We start from the raw sequence: 14,745 nt of genomic DNA on the forward strand, positions 1-14,745 counted from the left end.
CAGGGTCTTCTTTCCCCACCGATGCCAGGGAAGTGAGGCCAAATGGATTTTTAGGCTAAGAGTGCACATCGCCTTAGCAATTTTTTCCACTTTATTTATTCTCCAAATTTCAGTTTTTCTTTGGCTTTGAAAGACTGGAAAAGTGGTCATACACTGTACATGTACTTTGATCCATTAGGTTGCGTGACATAATAATGTTACACAAGCAATGAAGGGGAGTGGGTGTGATACCTGGTTGTATAGTTTTTGAAAAGAGCTGCAAATTAATTTGTGACCTCAACCCAGTATTGAACCCACTCCCCTTCATTGCTTGGTCATGGATCAAAGTATGTATTGACCACTTTTCCAGTCTTTCAAAGCCAATAAAAAACTGAAATTTCAATCCAAAGTTTCTTAAAACAACATGATGTATTTGGGACGATTTCGGAGAATAAATGAAGTGGAAAAATTTGATCAACTATTGATCAAAGTATGTTCATTTTTCCTGTCTTTCAAAGCCAATAAAAAGTGAAATTTCAATGAAAAGGTTCCAAAAACTACACAATATAATTACTTGGGACGTTTTCAGAGAATAAATTGAGTGGAAAAGTTTGAGACGATAGGCACTTTAATGGATGAAGAGAGCAGCATATAGTGCTGTACATGTAGTCAATTTTATCCTTGAAGGGTAGAAATGCAAAAGTATGGATTGTCTAATACTTAGGCCTGGAATTAAACTTACATGTATAAAGACATTATTTTCAGCCTCAAAAGCTTTTTTACCATTGATAGTGGTTTTGGCCAGGTGCATTTCTGTCAAATTATGGGAATGTGTTCACCATGTTGATTTAAGTTTGAAGTTTGAAGCTTTGGACACTCAGGAAAATCACATATAACAAAATGATTTTTGTGAGTGTCCAAAGCTTCAAACTTTAAACTTTATTCAACATGGTCAACATTTCGAAGGCTTTGCTGGCATCAGCATATGAAAATGTGTGAAGAATGATAATTTTTAGTCAAAAATGTGCTTTTTTTAATTACAAAAAAAACTGCTATGTTTAATAAAATGTTTGGACTTTATTTACTTAAAATAAAATGCATTTTGTCAACATTGTGGCAACGTGATTATTGTAGACTATGATAAAATATTGAATGCTTTCAGTAACTATTAACACAAGATGAACTTAACTGTTTACAATAAAAACAATGAGATTTGATCTCATCCGGAACAGTAACAAAATTTAATTTTTAACCTTTCTTTACTTTTTTCTACAATAAATTTGGCGAAATATGTAAGATAAACCTACAAGTCATGGTACATGTACCTGGGCCAATTAAATGAATATTGTTATCTTTCTATGATGTCCTTTAGTTGTGCTTTAATCTTTAGAAAGTGTCTTTTAAATTCCAGCCCATCACCCTGAAAAGGTAAATGAAAGCAAACACAAGTTAACCCATTTTATTATAAAATTATAGAGGTTTTGCATGGCAGCCATGTTGCATGGCAGGAATAATGAAAATGTTTTGCATTGGAAAGAATATTATTTTGTTCCCATAGGAAAAATAATCCATTGTTCCTGCCATGCATCATGGCTGCCGTGCAAAAGCTCTATAGATACTGATGAAATACCAGGATTTTTTTTTTACAAAAAAGACATATCTTCACCGCACACAGTGAACATATCATTTTTATCTCTCACATGTGAAAATATACAAATGTCGGTGTCATCATGGTAACCAACACAATTAGCCAATAAAATGTGAGCTTCCTCTTCATTGTAAGATACTTTTTGTGCTTTGATATAATTCTTCACTACAAGTTGAACTTTTTTATTGCAAAATTTTACATTATCATGATTTGTTTTTCATAACTTTCACATCTTGCTTTATGTTACACAACAGGTGCAAACAGTACAATGAACTAATCCAAATTTGTAGCAATTCCATGTAACTTACAAGAAGCCCGGGAAAATCGCTCATGCAAGTCATGATTCGTTTTGGTTTTCCTTCTCATTGGTTGATAAGCTGGCCAGAGATTCTCAAACCAATCACCAAGCATAGCAATTGCAATTGCATAATTACTTTCGACAGTCATTTAAAAACTGCTCTAATAGTAATATGAAAATTTAATGGTGGGTAAATATTAATTACTGATATTGTTGTAATGAAATGCAACTTTCCAACTGTGGTTTTATTTACCTTTGATAGTCTGAAGTCAACTAGGAGAGAACCATTCATGTCAATGAGATTGATCTTGATGCTCAGTTTCTTCTGTCGTTTATCAGTGGTGAAAATTGTAACCTATGGATATGAAACAGGACATACAGACATGAACTTTATTTAAGAGTCTTGCGTGTTTAGGTGATGTAAAAAGATTCATTCAATTATCATAAAACTCCCATGTTCCTTTTCTTTAAACATCTATTTTCAAACTATGTACATGTACATTGTACTACAAGGTTGAGACACTGAATCGAAAATTCACCTCTTCTTCCTAAAAACCCCTCTTCCAGTTCAGAGAAGTCGCAATGCCCCTCCCTCCCTCTCCCCTCGGTTTTCAATGTTGATACCCTTTAGTTTGAATGCCAAATTTGTCACACTGGCCAATAGAGAATCAGAAAAGTATAGTCCAAACCACCTCTCACCAAATTTATTGATTTGAACCAGATCATGCCGCAACTTACTTGATGCTGCGAATTGACTAAGAAGTTGTATTTGAGGTTGTCGAGAACTTCCTTCAATTTAAAAAGCATTTTTTCTGGTGTCTTCTTTGTATGAAAGCGTGTCATTCTCTTCACCAGTCTCTGAAATGGTGTCTGAAAGGGAAAAATCCCATTATTTTAAAATTACTTCTCTCAAGAATGTCACACCTTTCAAGATCCAAACAATCAGATTACTTTCTTTGGTATTGTCCAAATTGTCAAGGGAAACATACCGTAACATTTTAATTATTTCAGTTCTAAGTATTCACCCTACAACATGGTATCACCAAAACTGCTCACAAGTGAAACACCAAACAGTAAACGAGGAGTGCAGCCCAGTGGTTAGGGCGCATGCCTTGAGATCCAGAGATGCCGGGTTTAGGACACGTTCTGACCACTCATTGAATTTGTTCCAGGTAGTCGGTGGTTCAATTTCCTGGCTGCACTTGTAAATAGCCAACTGGTTTGTCTCTGGCCAGTTGGGATTCTTAAAGTTGTTCTGTTCAATGCTCGGAGATATTAGCTATTACAATCCGGGTCACAAGACTTGAGGACACTTGTCAAATTTGGCCGAAAAGTAGAGAATTAACTGTACATCCTTCCATCGTTTCATGTATGAGCAACGCATGTTCTTCTTTTGCTGCCTTTTTTTGCCTCCCCCCTTTCCCCCAGACAATGTTGGAACATTAGAGCGATCAATGAACTAATCTTGATTTCGGGGACCATGAAAAATTGTAATGGGGGGGGGGGGGTGGGGGGAAACCAGGAATTGTCCCAACAGTTTTGACCAGGATTGTACATTGTAGCTACTCTAAAAATCTGAGGGTTAATAATGTTCTATTTTCTATTTCTAACATAAGCTACAACAGCAACAGGAGAGCCATCCAAAAGCATTTAATTTTTAGATTCTTATACATGCATCTTAAAAAGAACTTGCTACCCTCCCTTCTTATGGTTGAAAAGTCATTAGCAGGTTTAGTTAAAACTCTATGCAAAAAACCAATGAAGAAAGAATTCTCTGAAGCAATTTCAGAGCTACCTTCTGGAGGTAAAGTACCTCGTGAGGGCTTAACAACTGGAGAATTTAAGTAGCTCTAAATCCACTCAAGGCAATTTTTTAACTGTGCAGAGAGTTTCATCTAAGCCAGCTAATGACTTTTCCAGCAATTAATAGGGTAATCATTGAGGTTGTTTTTTTAGATAGGCTTTTAAAGACAAAATACAAGGTTTTGTTGGATAGCATTCTTGTTGCTATGGTGACCCATTAGGTGCAAAAAGAGTGATGAAGAGGCAATGCAAGTTCAATAAGACAAAACTCTTGACATCACCTGAGATGCTCCTGGGGTGCATTGCATTTGCGTACTGAGCAGCATGTGATCAAGATGAACAGGTTGTGAAAAACACAACCCATTTACCCCTCTATCATCATCCACATTGTCCAAAATGCCACTACCAATACCACTGTCTAGTCGACGAGGCTCTGGTTGGGATGCAGAAATGTGATCTCTAAACAAATGAGAAGGTAAAAAACTTAATCCAGGAAGCTTAGGTTAAGTGCAGCTAGCGTTGTTCAGAATTCCCCCATCCCTTTCCGGAATAGTCTTCTTTGCAGCCATTATTTGGGGTGTCATGCAACACATTGTGTGACAACCAAATAAGGATTGCAAAGGAGACTACATGTACCTCTGGAACACTTCACTTTCCTTTTAACTGCAGAAGACAAATGACCAAGTGTTCATTAAAACATAAGCCCTAAAGAAACAAGAAACTATAACTCACGGATTTCTTCTTGGATGAACTGGAGAAATAACATCAGCCTCAGTGCATCTTCTTTTGAAAGGTCCAGTACTTGAAGGTGTATCTCCCGGTGAACAACCTCAAAAAAACCCAGGCACGATTGTGTAATAAAACTCAACACCTATACCTTGCACATAACCCAAGCTACAATAATCATAATAATTCATTAACAATTATTCTCCATAGCAAAGGTGGCAAGTGGTGGATGTATTTATCGAACCACGAAAAGGCAATTAAGGTAAATATCCACCAGCAGTAACCAACACTAAAGGCCGGGACACACTAGGCGATAAGTCCCTGCGACACGTTGCGGGGACAAGTCAAGGCAACAATTCGCCTTGTGTGACACGGTTAATTTCATGAAAATCGTTGTCGCTGCGGAAGAATTTTGTCGCCACGATCAGTCGCACGAATTCAAACCAGTTTGAATTCGTGCGACTTATCGCAGCGACAAAATTAGCGAAAGCAGAGTTGTAGCATCGTGTGTACACTTCGGCAACAAGTCGCTGCGACAAAATATAAATGAACCAATGAGAGAGCGTCATATGGTTAGCCATATTGTATTCGAAAACTAGTTCACATCCCCCCTCATACGAGATCACTGTTCACTGAACAGGCGTCATGTAGCAGCGACTTGTTTTGCAAGTGGTACACATGGAGCAACTTGTTGCAGACATGTCGCTGCGACTTGTCGCCTAGTGTGCCCCGGCCTTAAGGTGAATACAGAGTAGTTGTTTTAGTAAATTTAAATATGTCCATGTACAGTACTTACCCTCTCTTGGGCTCTTTGACAATGACCTAAGAAGAATTAGAAATCAAGTATTTACAAAAAGCAAAATACGGAAAGAAAAGTAAGGAAAAATAATAGAGGAATCTTATTTTACATATACCTTTTATACCATTTTTCTTTCTTCAAAAGTGGTATTGTGAGTCTCCGTTTCGGATTATTCACCAGAATCTTTTTTAAAAACTCTGAAAGAGTGGAAAAATTGTGATCAAACAAAAGATAATAATTTATTATTTATAAAACCAATGGTACATGGACATGTTTTTTTTTTTTCATCAATCCATTCACACCTCAAACACCCTAGGATGCTCCCAGTTGACGAGTAAAATCATCTGGCATTAGACAGTCTCATTCCCAGGGGTCAATGGATTAAAATAAGGATCTTGTGTCATCTCCAATTATCGACTGAGTGTTGACCGAGTAGCAACCGAGGGTCAACTGATATATCAACCGTGAGTCGGCTGTCATATCGCGCGACACATTGACCGTTGCCATCGATCGAGGCCCTCTATAAGACACAAGATCCTAAAATGATGTGAACAAGTTTTACACTAAATTTACAGTCACTAAGGCCCACTTCAAACATTGAACTTTTCATGTACATGTACATGAATTCAAATGTAACCCACCAAATTCATTCAGTAAAGTACATGAAAAGATCAATGTTTCAATCAATTATGTTCAACACACCTAATTTACTGTAGAGTCAACGCAAGAATTAAGTTTGAGTGACCTACATGGGAAAATTGACTGAAGAGCGACTTCGAATCAAATGTCAAACTTCTCATGTGTCGAATAAAATGCATGAAGTTGTATAATTTATTTTAGCATCCCACAATTCTCTTCTTAAACAGAAGCTGAGTGGTAGGCATTGTACATCATGATTAGTGATAAGTTCAACAAAATAAGTTCAACGTCTGAATCAACCCTGTTAACTTTACTACATGTATTTGGATCGAACCAAATAGGGATTTAAGTTCAGTACATGAAAAGTTCGACGTTTGAACTGGGCCTAATTAAGTTAATGAGGTATCGAGTCAAAGTTTTAATTGAATGTCTTCTTCTTAACTCACAACAAAGAACTAAAAAATCAAAAACTCGTTACTATTTTTAAACCTAATGACTCTAGGCTCATCTTGGTCCATGGTGTTCTGTGCGTTCGGCCATCAGTCCAATCAGCATACTCTTTGTATTGCCTTGTTGGCTGATCCCAAGGGAGTTCTATAAACCAATGACAAGATTTAAGCCAGAGACTCGTGTCCATTTTTAATAAGGTAGGTTTACAGTTAAAAACTGTAGACTAAAACTTCAACTTATTTTGCCACAATTGAACAGCAGCACACTGGAGTTTGTTGATAGAATGCAAAATTACAAATTCTCATTCTAACAGTGATTGAGTTTCCACTTATTATCATGACCCGGCATTAAATCCTGGACTTAACCCTTTCATTAATTCCCAAGATTGAAACGTTCATTCTCCTAACTAGTACCATAGATTTCTTTGTTGGGTAATCATGAGAATTTGGTGTTATATCAAGATCACATCCCTTAAGCTGATAATAACTATCTTTTTTCTCAGTACCTGTCTGACTGACATTTCAATGAAACTGTGAGGAGAATTTACATGCTTATCACTCCTGGGAGCCAAATGGTTAACACACTACAAGTTTGTGGGATGACTTTGTTTCTCCTCTACTCTGTTTAGTTCCACGAAGTTATTCTCAGGGTGCTTTGCTTTTCTCCTCTCACCAAAAACCACATTAATTGATTCTGTCTGCTTTAATTCATTGAGATGTTACTGCCTTATCACTAAAATACAGTTAATGGAACACGACCATACTAAAAGGGCTATTCATGTCACAATAATTATCTTTGTGTTCTTTGTAATCGGTCCTTCAAGATCATAAAATCAATGGTCTTCTTGTAAATAAAACGAGGACATACATTGTAAAGGGAGGCGCGGTGGCCTCATGGTTAGTGTGCTCGACTTTGGAGCGAATGGTCCGGGTTCGGGACCTGGCCGGGGACATTGTGTTGTGTTCTTGGGCAAGACACTTAACTCCCTCTGTGCCTCTCTCCACCCAGGTGTATAAATGGGTACCAGCGAAAAGCTGGGGGTAACCCTGCGATGGATTAGCATCCCATCCAGGGGGAAGTAGAAATACTCCTAGTTGCTTCATGCTACAGAAACCGGGGATAAGCGCCAGCCTGATGGGCCACTAGGCCTGTAAGCTGACTTTACCTTTTATACATTGTAAAGACCTTGTTCCTACATGTAGATCTCAGATTATAACATGCATCTGCATTGGCCAAATCTGTTAAGGCTTCATTCATTACTGCTAAAGAGCCTAAAGAGCCATGCAATACCTACCTGTTACAATGTACATAGCAGAACCCGTACCACTAGCTACTTTAATAGACAGAGTCTAGCTATAAAAGCCTCAGTTTGCCGTCCTAGGTTCACTTGGCACCTAGCTGTTTGCAATTTGTTAAAGTTTTTCCCCTCCCTCCCTCCTTTTGGAGATGGGTTGGATGTACTGCTTTGCAATCATTAAAATTGGGTCACTTCTTTGTGGTGCCGTTAAGTCTGCGCAGCGACTTCCTCCAAGCTTGTTGGCTCATTTGTCTTTGTACATTGCTTGCTAACCAATACTCTTGACCTATCCAGAACATGCTGTTTACCACTCAGCTTGTAGTGCTGGGGAGATAAGTGACGTTGTTTTATGTCATGCAATCAGGAAGTTGCATGGGCTAACCAGCTGCAAGGCACTGTTCCCCTTAAAAAACGCAAATATATCTGTTGTCTTGTTCTATTGTGCCTTCCCTTATGCGTTTAAAAGTTCATTATGTTGATATCAAGGAACAATGAAATTACTTTTTTTAAAAAAAGGGAAAAACATTGTGTACAAGTCTGTTTTTAGTAGAACATGATGTCAGGTTTAACAGTTGTCAACCTACCTCCTGCTAACATGGCAACTAAGACAATGCCACAGGACCAAATGTCTGCAGGCTCAGCTCGGTATTCACAATCAGACAAAACCTACATTGCAAATGATGCATCATTATCATCATGGCAAAGCTCTCAGGTGCAAATTTCACCACAAAAATTACAAGGAATAAAAAAAAGAATTATTCATTCCTACCTCGGGTGCAACATAAGGGGGCGTTCCACAACATCGTCTTCCCAGGGGTCGTTCCTTGCCTTTGTATCGGAAAACAGTTGCAAAGCCAAAATCTGATATTTTCAAATTATCTAAGAATAGGAATCAGCATTGAGCAGCAAAAGAAATATTTCAAACTAATAGTGATCATAAAATGCAGAAAACCCTAACTTGTCCATTGTAACTGCAAGTACAGTACATTTACAATGTAGACCTCGGCCTGAATTTAACATCGGTAATTCAGACTTTGAGGTTGTTTCAGTACTGACTTGACCTAAACTGTAAATAATTAAGTGAATTATCACTACTGTTACCATCAGAATCAAGAAGAAGGTTTTCAGGTTTTATGTCTCTGTGAGTGACACCCTGTTTGTGCAAGTACTCCTATTAGAAAAGAAATAAATAAATAAATGAGAGAAGAAGCTAATAACAATATTATTATTATTATTATTATTATTATCTTGTTTTCGCACATTGGACTTCCAATGGAACTTCCGTACTCCAGGAAGCTTGGTGACAATTATTATTATTATTATTATTATTATTATTACCACCCCAGTTAATAAACCCATTTCTTTGTTTCACTCACCCACCGATGCAGCACCACAGTATCTTTAGAAACTAAACCCCTTTTTTAAATCCATTTTCTTACATGTAGTGTTATTTATAGAATAGTTTTTTATTAATTCTAGTCACAGAAATTCTAGTCACACAGAAGGATTTTCTAAAAAAACCTCCCTTTAGGGTGGGACTAGGGTGGTGGGGGGGGGGAAGCAATTCATGGTACAACAGGTTACTCTTACCACTCCCTCTATGAGTTGCCTGAAATATCGCTGAGCCTGTTGTAATGGCATTCCACAATCAGGTTCTGAAAGACATCAACGTAAATTTTGTGTGAGCGTTTTGTGTAAGGTGAGACGTTGAAGTATGGTAGGAGGGGACATAAGACAAGAGCCTGGGAGAATAATAGCCCATTTCCGAGTTGCTGCATGCCTCAGTTTCAAAGCGAGTCCTGGTGCACAACTATTCAAATGGAAATGAGTTGTGTATTTTTATGTAAATCAAACTCATTTCCCTTACAATAGTTAAGCACCAAGACTCACTTTCAAACCAAGACAAACAGCAACTCGCAAATGGCCTATTATATAGGGGATGAGACTCACTGGTAGACAAGAGGAAAAAGGACAAAAAGAGGGAATCATAACAGAGCAAGAAGCAGAAGAGAATCAATGCAAAAACTGTTAGAGAAACATGAAAAAGTGGGAGTTTTTGACTGTGTTCCCTGCCTCAACCACATTTCACTACAATGTAGAGCAGGAATGTCACACTGGTAAGAGCACTGGCCTACAGGAAGAGAATATAACATCCACAAGTTTTTCGAGTCCGTAACGGACAAGCGAGTCTTTAACGAAGGCCTCGTCTTTTCCGATAAACTCTTCCATTTTAATATGAAAACATGTGTGTCAAATGCCTGGGGGTCGCCCCGGGGTAGGCTAATGCCCAGCCCCCGGGTCACGATAAAATTGCGAATGCCCCACCCCTGGGACAGACAACTTGAGCAAATGCTCCACGGTTGCCCGGGATGGGGGGGGGGGGGGGGGTTGGGCACTGCTGGAATTGATTGATGCATTACTCCCACCCCTCCCCCCTCTCCTTTGTCGGCTGGTCTTTCATATACCGGATCCAAAATAATTAATAAAGACAAAACAAAAGAACAAAGCAAACATAACAATACCTAATTAACAAGGCCTAATCGGACTAACAATGGTTCTCTTGTCATCCGCCATTTTTGTCCGGTATATGAAAGTCTACCCCTTTTGTCAGCCAATTTTTGGCTTACCTATTCTGTCGAACAATTCCCCACCGCTAGCACACTCCAGAAATAGGTACTGTTTTTTGCCCTCAGTTCTCTGTCCATAAAATCGAATGACGTGCACATCTTGAAGCATGCGGTGAACGCAGATCTACGATCATCAATGAACGAGTGAAAACATAAGCTTAAATAATAAAGGCTCAGGATCATTCATTCAAATATTAATTAAAACGTGATTAAAAGCAATCGCGTCAAAGTAATAAGCTTATAACTAACCTCCTTTTTCACATTATCATAGCAGTCTTTTTCGGTAGCTTTCTCTAAATCAATTATCTTCACAGCGATCGCCTCTTGGGTTTCCCTATTAACGGCTAGCTTCACTCTAATGGACAATCAAAGCAATTAGTCATTGGCACCGCAGCAGCTAGTTCAGCAAATCAAGCCTTTTTACGGTTATAAGATTACTTACTCGCCATAAGCACCTTCCCCAAGGGTTTCTACGAAATCCCATCCTTCTACAAAAGGTGTCATGTTATTTAGAAGCAGTAATCAAAGGTTCTTTTCACAATTCGAACTTCTGATCAGTCACCTTTCGTCCGCCATGCTTCTGCGGTAACTACAAATTTTCGCGCGCTCGATTATCATTGTGTATTCTGTACATATATGGTACTTATAACCAAATATGGATGTCCCGGTCTACGACTGTGTTTTCAAGATGGCAGCCTCCAGTGAGTTTTAAATATTGCGTATGAAATAATAATCCTCTTTAATCAGGCCTCTACAATAAGCGTTAGTTTTCTCTAAGACTAAAACTATCGCACTTTCGCGCGCAAGAAAATGTAACTTGTACTCAATTTTTTGTGTATTACAGCATTTCGTATCGCGCTGATCCAACTAGCGGTTTCTTCCAACAAAGCTCAGAACTTGCAGCTGGCCAGGGAGAAAATCAAGGAAGCGGTCTCTAAAGGCGCAAAGATTGTTGCGTTACCGGTTGGTATATCACAGATAAGCGACGAGTAGGTTGGGGTACAGTGTAAATTGATTCGGTATTTAAAATACAAAAACATGCGTAATTGCTCCTTTGTCTTTTGAAGCGCAAAAATTAGTTGCAAGGTGTTTTTCTGCAAATTATCCTTCATCTTGGAGTAGCTATGATAAAATACCAAACAAAGATTCATTTTTTTTATAACGGCCTCCTCATTTTCCACCAAATTAACAAACAATTTCCTTTTAACTAATTTATTCTTGTAATCATTGTTGCTACATGTATATCCCCACCAAAAGCATAGCTCTTATAAAACACTAGGTACCCATAATTCCCTAAATCAATAGGCCATTTCTGAGTTCGTGTCTGCCTCCTCTTCAAAGTGAGTCTAAGTGCGAACTTTTTGTGATGGTAATTCTTCTTTACATTTGAATGAAAACTAATTTTCTTAAGAAAAACTTTGCCCTTAGACTCGCTTTGAAGAGGAAGCAGACATGAACTCGGAACTGTCCTATCTGACTAAGGAGCTAACCCTCGAAACGTCAGCTTTCAAATTTCTCTACAGTGGTCATACCAACCCAGTTGATTAAGGGACCATTCATTATTTATTCCCCTCATTCGTGCCCTGGCATAAATAATGAATGGTTTCAAACCCATTTCTGTGTTCCACCCCCACCCCATACACAGCACCACAACCCCTTTAATAATATTATGACTTTGTACTTAAAAGAGTTCTACAGTCCCTTTTACAGTACAACACACCTTACCGTGGCCACCCAACAAAATTTCACATTAGACAATTATGTGTAAATATGTCAACTCAACAACCCATACAATGGTGCTCAACTTACAACTGTGCAAACTTTGCAAGGAGGCGTGACTGTCAATCAAATTCACACAGCCTGATTGGCCGACAATTTGTAAAAAAACTTTGTTAGGTGGCCACGGTAAGGTGCTTCACACTGTCATAAGGAAGCAGTCATGATTTCTTATCAGACCATATTTTAATGACTAAACTCTAATCGTACATGTAGCTAATTATTAAATCGTTTGTTACTGGTTACTAATCAAATTCAAACTAGATTTTTATATTTAATTTATTTCGTACATTTAATATGTATTATTATAATAATTGATTATAATTTTGTATAAGGACCATTTTGCTATTATTACCGCCTTGTATCACCATCATCATCATCATTATCATTATTATTATTATTATTATTATTATGTAAATGTAGTGCTTTAGCTCTGGCGGATGTTATGGCAACATTACACCAAAGGAGTGAGCCATAGCCAATGGCCAAAGGTCCTTTGTGTCATTTCTTCTCCTTCAGCTTTCTTAGAATCCACTGTAGCTGTGCCTAAGAAGGCTGTTTTCTGCAACAGTCCCATTCTGATGGTAGCACCTAGCTTCTCAAGCCATGCATCCACCTTTTGCTTACTACTCCGAGTGTGCCAACAACTACCGGTACCACTTCCAGATTCCTAATCCCCCATAGTCTTCCAATCTCTCTCTTCAGGTCCTGATATTTCTCAATCTTTTCACCTTCCTTTTCATACACTCTGTGATCCCAGGGTGAAGCTACATCCACTATGATTGCCTTGTTATTTTCCTTCTCAACAACAACAATGTCAGGTCTTCTGGCTTGGATAACATGGTCACACTGGTTGGTCATGTCCCACAAGATCGTACATTTTCCATTTTCCACTACCCCTTCCGTTTGATGTTCTTATCATTTCTCATTATTAACCCATTTCTCATCTCATTCTCTTTATTATTATTATTATTATTATTATTATTATTATTATTATTATTATTATTATTATTATTATTATTATTCCAATTGATGCTACGATAATAGACCCAGTCATTGTGATCCTTATCCTTATCTCTCTCTCACTCTCCTATGTCTGTGAATTTTGCCTCTTACCTTGGACTGAAGGGTATACTGTAAGATACATGTAATAATTGTTAAGTATTGATGAATTTGCTTCTTTCCACAGGAGTGTTTCAATTCACCTTATGGTACTCAATATTTTGCTGACTATGCAGAGGAAATCCCTGGAGAATCTACAAATTTGCTGTCATCAGTTGCCAAAGAGGCACAGTGTTATATCATTGGAGGATCGATTCCTGAAAGAGATTCCGGAAAGCTGTACAATACTTCAACTTCCTTTGGTCCAGATGGAACCATGCTTGCTAAACACAGGAAGGTAACCTGCAACATCTGCTACCTTTTGTTCTTCAACAAAAATGCAGTACAGACAAGCAAATATTCCATAAACATTTCTTGATTTAGGTACATTATATTTTTTAGGTTCACCTTTTTGATATAGATGTTCCAGGAAAAATCCGTTTTCAAGAATCAGAAGTTCTTTCTGCTGGAAATCAGTTAACAATGATGGAGACAGGTAAAACTTTTACGCATTTTAACATGATCATCACTTCATTTTTGTTGGCTTGTTTTCAATGCATTTGAATTGACCTGAACCCATTTTTTTGTTTCCTGTTATTTTTTGACAGCTCTTTGTAAAATAGGAATTGGAATTTGCTATGACATGAGGTTTCCCGAAATGGCTCAAGTTTACACTCAGCAAGGTAGATCATATTATTGGTTAATTAAACAATTCAAGAAACTATTTTTATACAAAATTAATTTTGGTTGTTTGCAAGGAAGAGAAAGGTTTGAAATTACTGGTGCTTTCACAGCCCAGTTGTTCAAAAGTAAAACCCTTCCATCCGTAACACCCCACAGACCCAAATTTCAGGTTCTTACACATTAACAATTATTTGGTGGGTTGTTGCACTCCAAACAACCTGCCGTGAAATGTTGACTGGGTTTTGGCGGCCCAATGACACCAGGACCCTGGTAAATGCTGCTCTCCTATATTAATACATGCATAGTACAATGAAACCTTTAAAAAAACTTGGATCAAAACTTAATTACTTTTACATGTAACGAACCTCTATACTCTATGCTCATTAACACAAACGTTAATATCAAATCCACTTGCTGTATAGTGAATGGAAGAGAACCTTGATGTAATGAAATCCCAATGCAACATGCAAAACATACAGGTACAAGGAAATCGAAGTTCAACATAACTGTACATGTGTGCATCACATATGCCAAAATTCAATACATATACATGTATGTTCTGCTCTTTCTGCTGAGATTCATTTGACATATTTTTGTCAGGATGTCAGGGATGTCTTGTGTGTGTATTACTTGACCCTTGAGTACATTAAACATTCCACATTGCAGGCTGTAAGCTGTTATTTTACCCTGGAGCATTTAATATGACAACAGGACCAGCTCACTGGGAATCTCTTATAAGAGCCAGGTAATTAAGAATTCCAGCTACCAGACAGGTGTGTGAGATAAAATAGTCAGTTGGCTCTGGTCAGCTTGACAATGCGGCAGGGAGGCTGACAATATCTCCCAAAGTTATGTGAGAATTTTATTATCACACTACTCTGGGAGCTATTGCATGGCTCTGACTGGGTGTTGCATTGT

The 14,745-nt window shown here is 38.0% G+C and overlaps 2 protein-coding genes across 2 annotated transcripts in view; one reads left to right on the forward strand and one right to left on the reverse strand.

The window, feature by feature from the left end:
• Window positions 1-2: 2 nt before the first annotated feature.
• On the reverse strand, window positions 3-10,875 carry LOC137983937 (serine/threonine-protein kinase Chk1-like). Its single transcript, XM_068831091.1, has 15 exons — window positions 10,709-10,875; window positions 10,516-10,621; window positions 10,267-10,390; window positions 9,230-9,294; window positions 8,741-8,810; window positions 8,409-8,518; window positions 8,224-8,305; window positions 6,382-6,486; window positions 5,369-5,450; window positions 5,251-5,276; window positions 4,461-4,557; window positions 4,010-4,187; window positions 2,664-2,795; window positions 2,179-2,280; window positions 3-1,399 (listed from the first exon to the last, which is right to left on the reverse strand). Exons 1-15 carry the CDS (start codon window positions 10,768-10,770, stop codon window positions 1,328-1,330), a joined length of 1,413 nt encoding a protein of 470 aa, XP_068687192.1. The 5' UTR covers window positions 10,771-10,875; the 3' UTR covers window positions 3-1,327.
• A 31-nt stretch (window positions 10,876-10,906) lies between these two features.
• The window catches only part of LOC137983941 (omega-amidase NIT2-like), a 10,459-nt gene continuing 6,620 nt past the window's right edge, over window positions 10,907-14,745 (forward strand). The window contains exons 1-6 of the mRNA XM_068831096.1: window positions 10,907-10,967; window positions 11,111-11,229; window positions 13,232-13,441; window positions 13,546-13,639; window positions 13,752-13,826; window positions 14,494-14,572. Coding sequence (XP_068687197.1) covers window positions 10,922-10,967; window positions 11,111-11,229; window positions 13,232-13,441; window positions 13,546-13,639; window positions 13,752-13,826; window positions 14,494-14,572 — 623 coding nt within the window. The 5' untranslated portion in view covers window positions 10,907-10,921. The remainder of the gene's footprint in view (window positions 10,968-11,110; window positions 11,230-13,231; window positions 13,442-13,545; window positions 13,640-13,751; window positions 13,827-14,493; window positions 14,573-14,745) is intronic.

This window comes from Montipora foliosa, chromosome 13 (assembly GCF_036669935.1).
Source record: "Montipora foliosa isolate CH-2021 chromosome 13, ASM3666993v2, whole genome shotgun sequence".
NCBI classification, from domain to species: Eukaryota; Metazoa; Cnidaria; class Anthozoa; order Scleractinia; family Acroporidae; genus Montipora; species Montipora foliosa.

What these genes read in the sequence shown, in the direction of transcription:
- LOC137983937 (XM_068831091.1), bottom strand. Translation starts at nt 10,770, where the DNA reads ATGACACCTTTTGTAGAAGGATGGGATTTCGTAGAAACCCTTGGGGAA. An exon ending in GGAATTGTTCGACAGAATAG is followed by an intron (nt 9,295 to 10,266) that starts GTAAGCCAAAAA and finishes GATGTCTTTCAG; the next exon opens with AACCTGATTGTGGAATGCCA. An exon ending in GATGAGCCTAGAGTCATTAG is followed by an intron (nt 5,451 to 6,381) that starts GTTTAAAAATAG and finishes CCACTCTTTCAG; the next exon opens with AGTTTTTAAAAAAGATTCTG.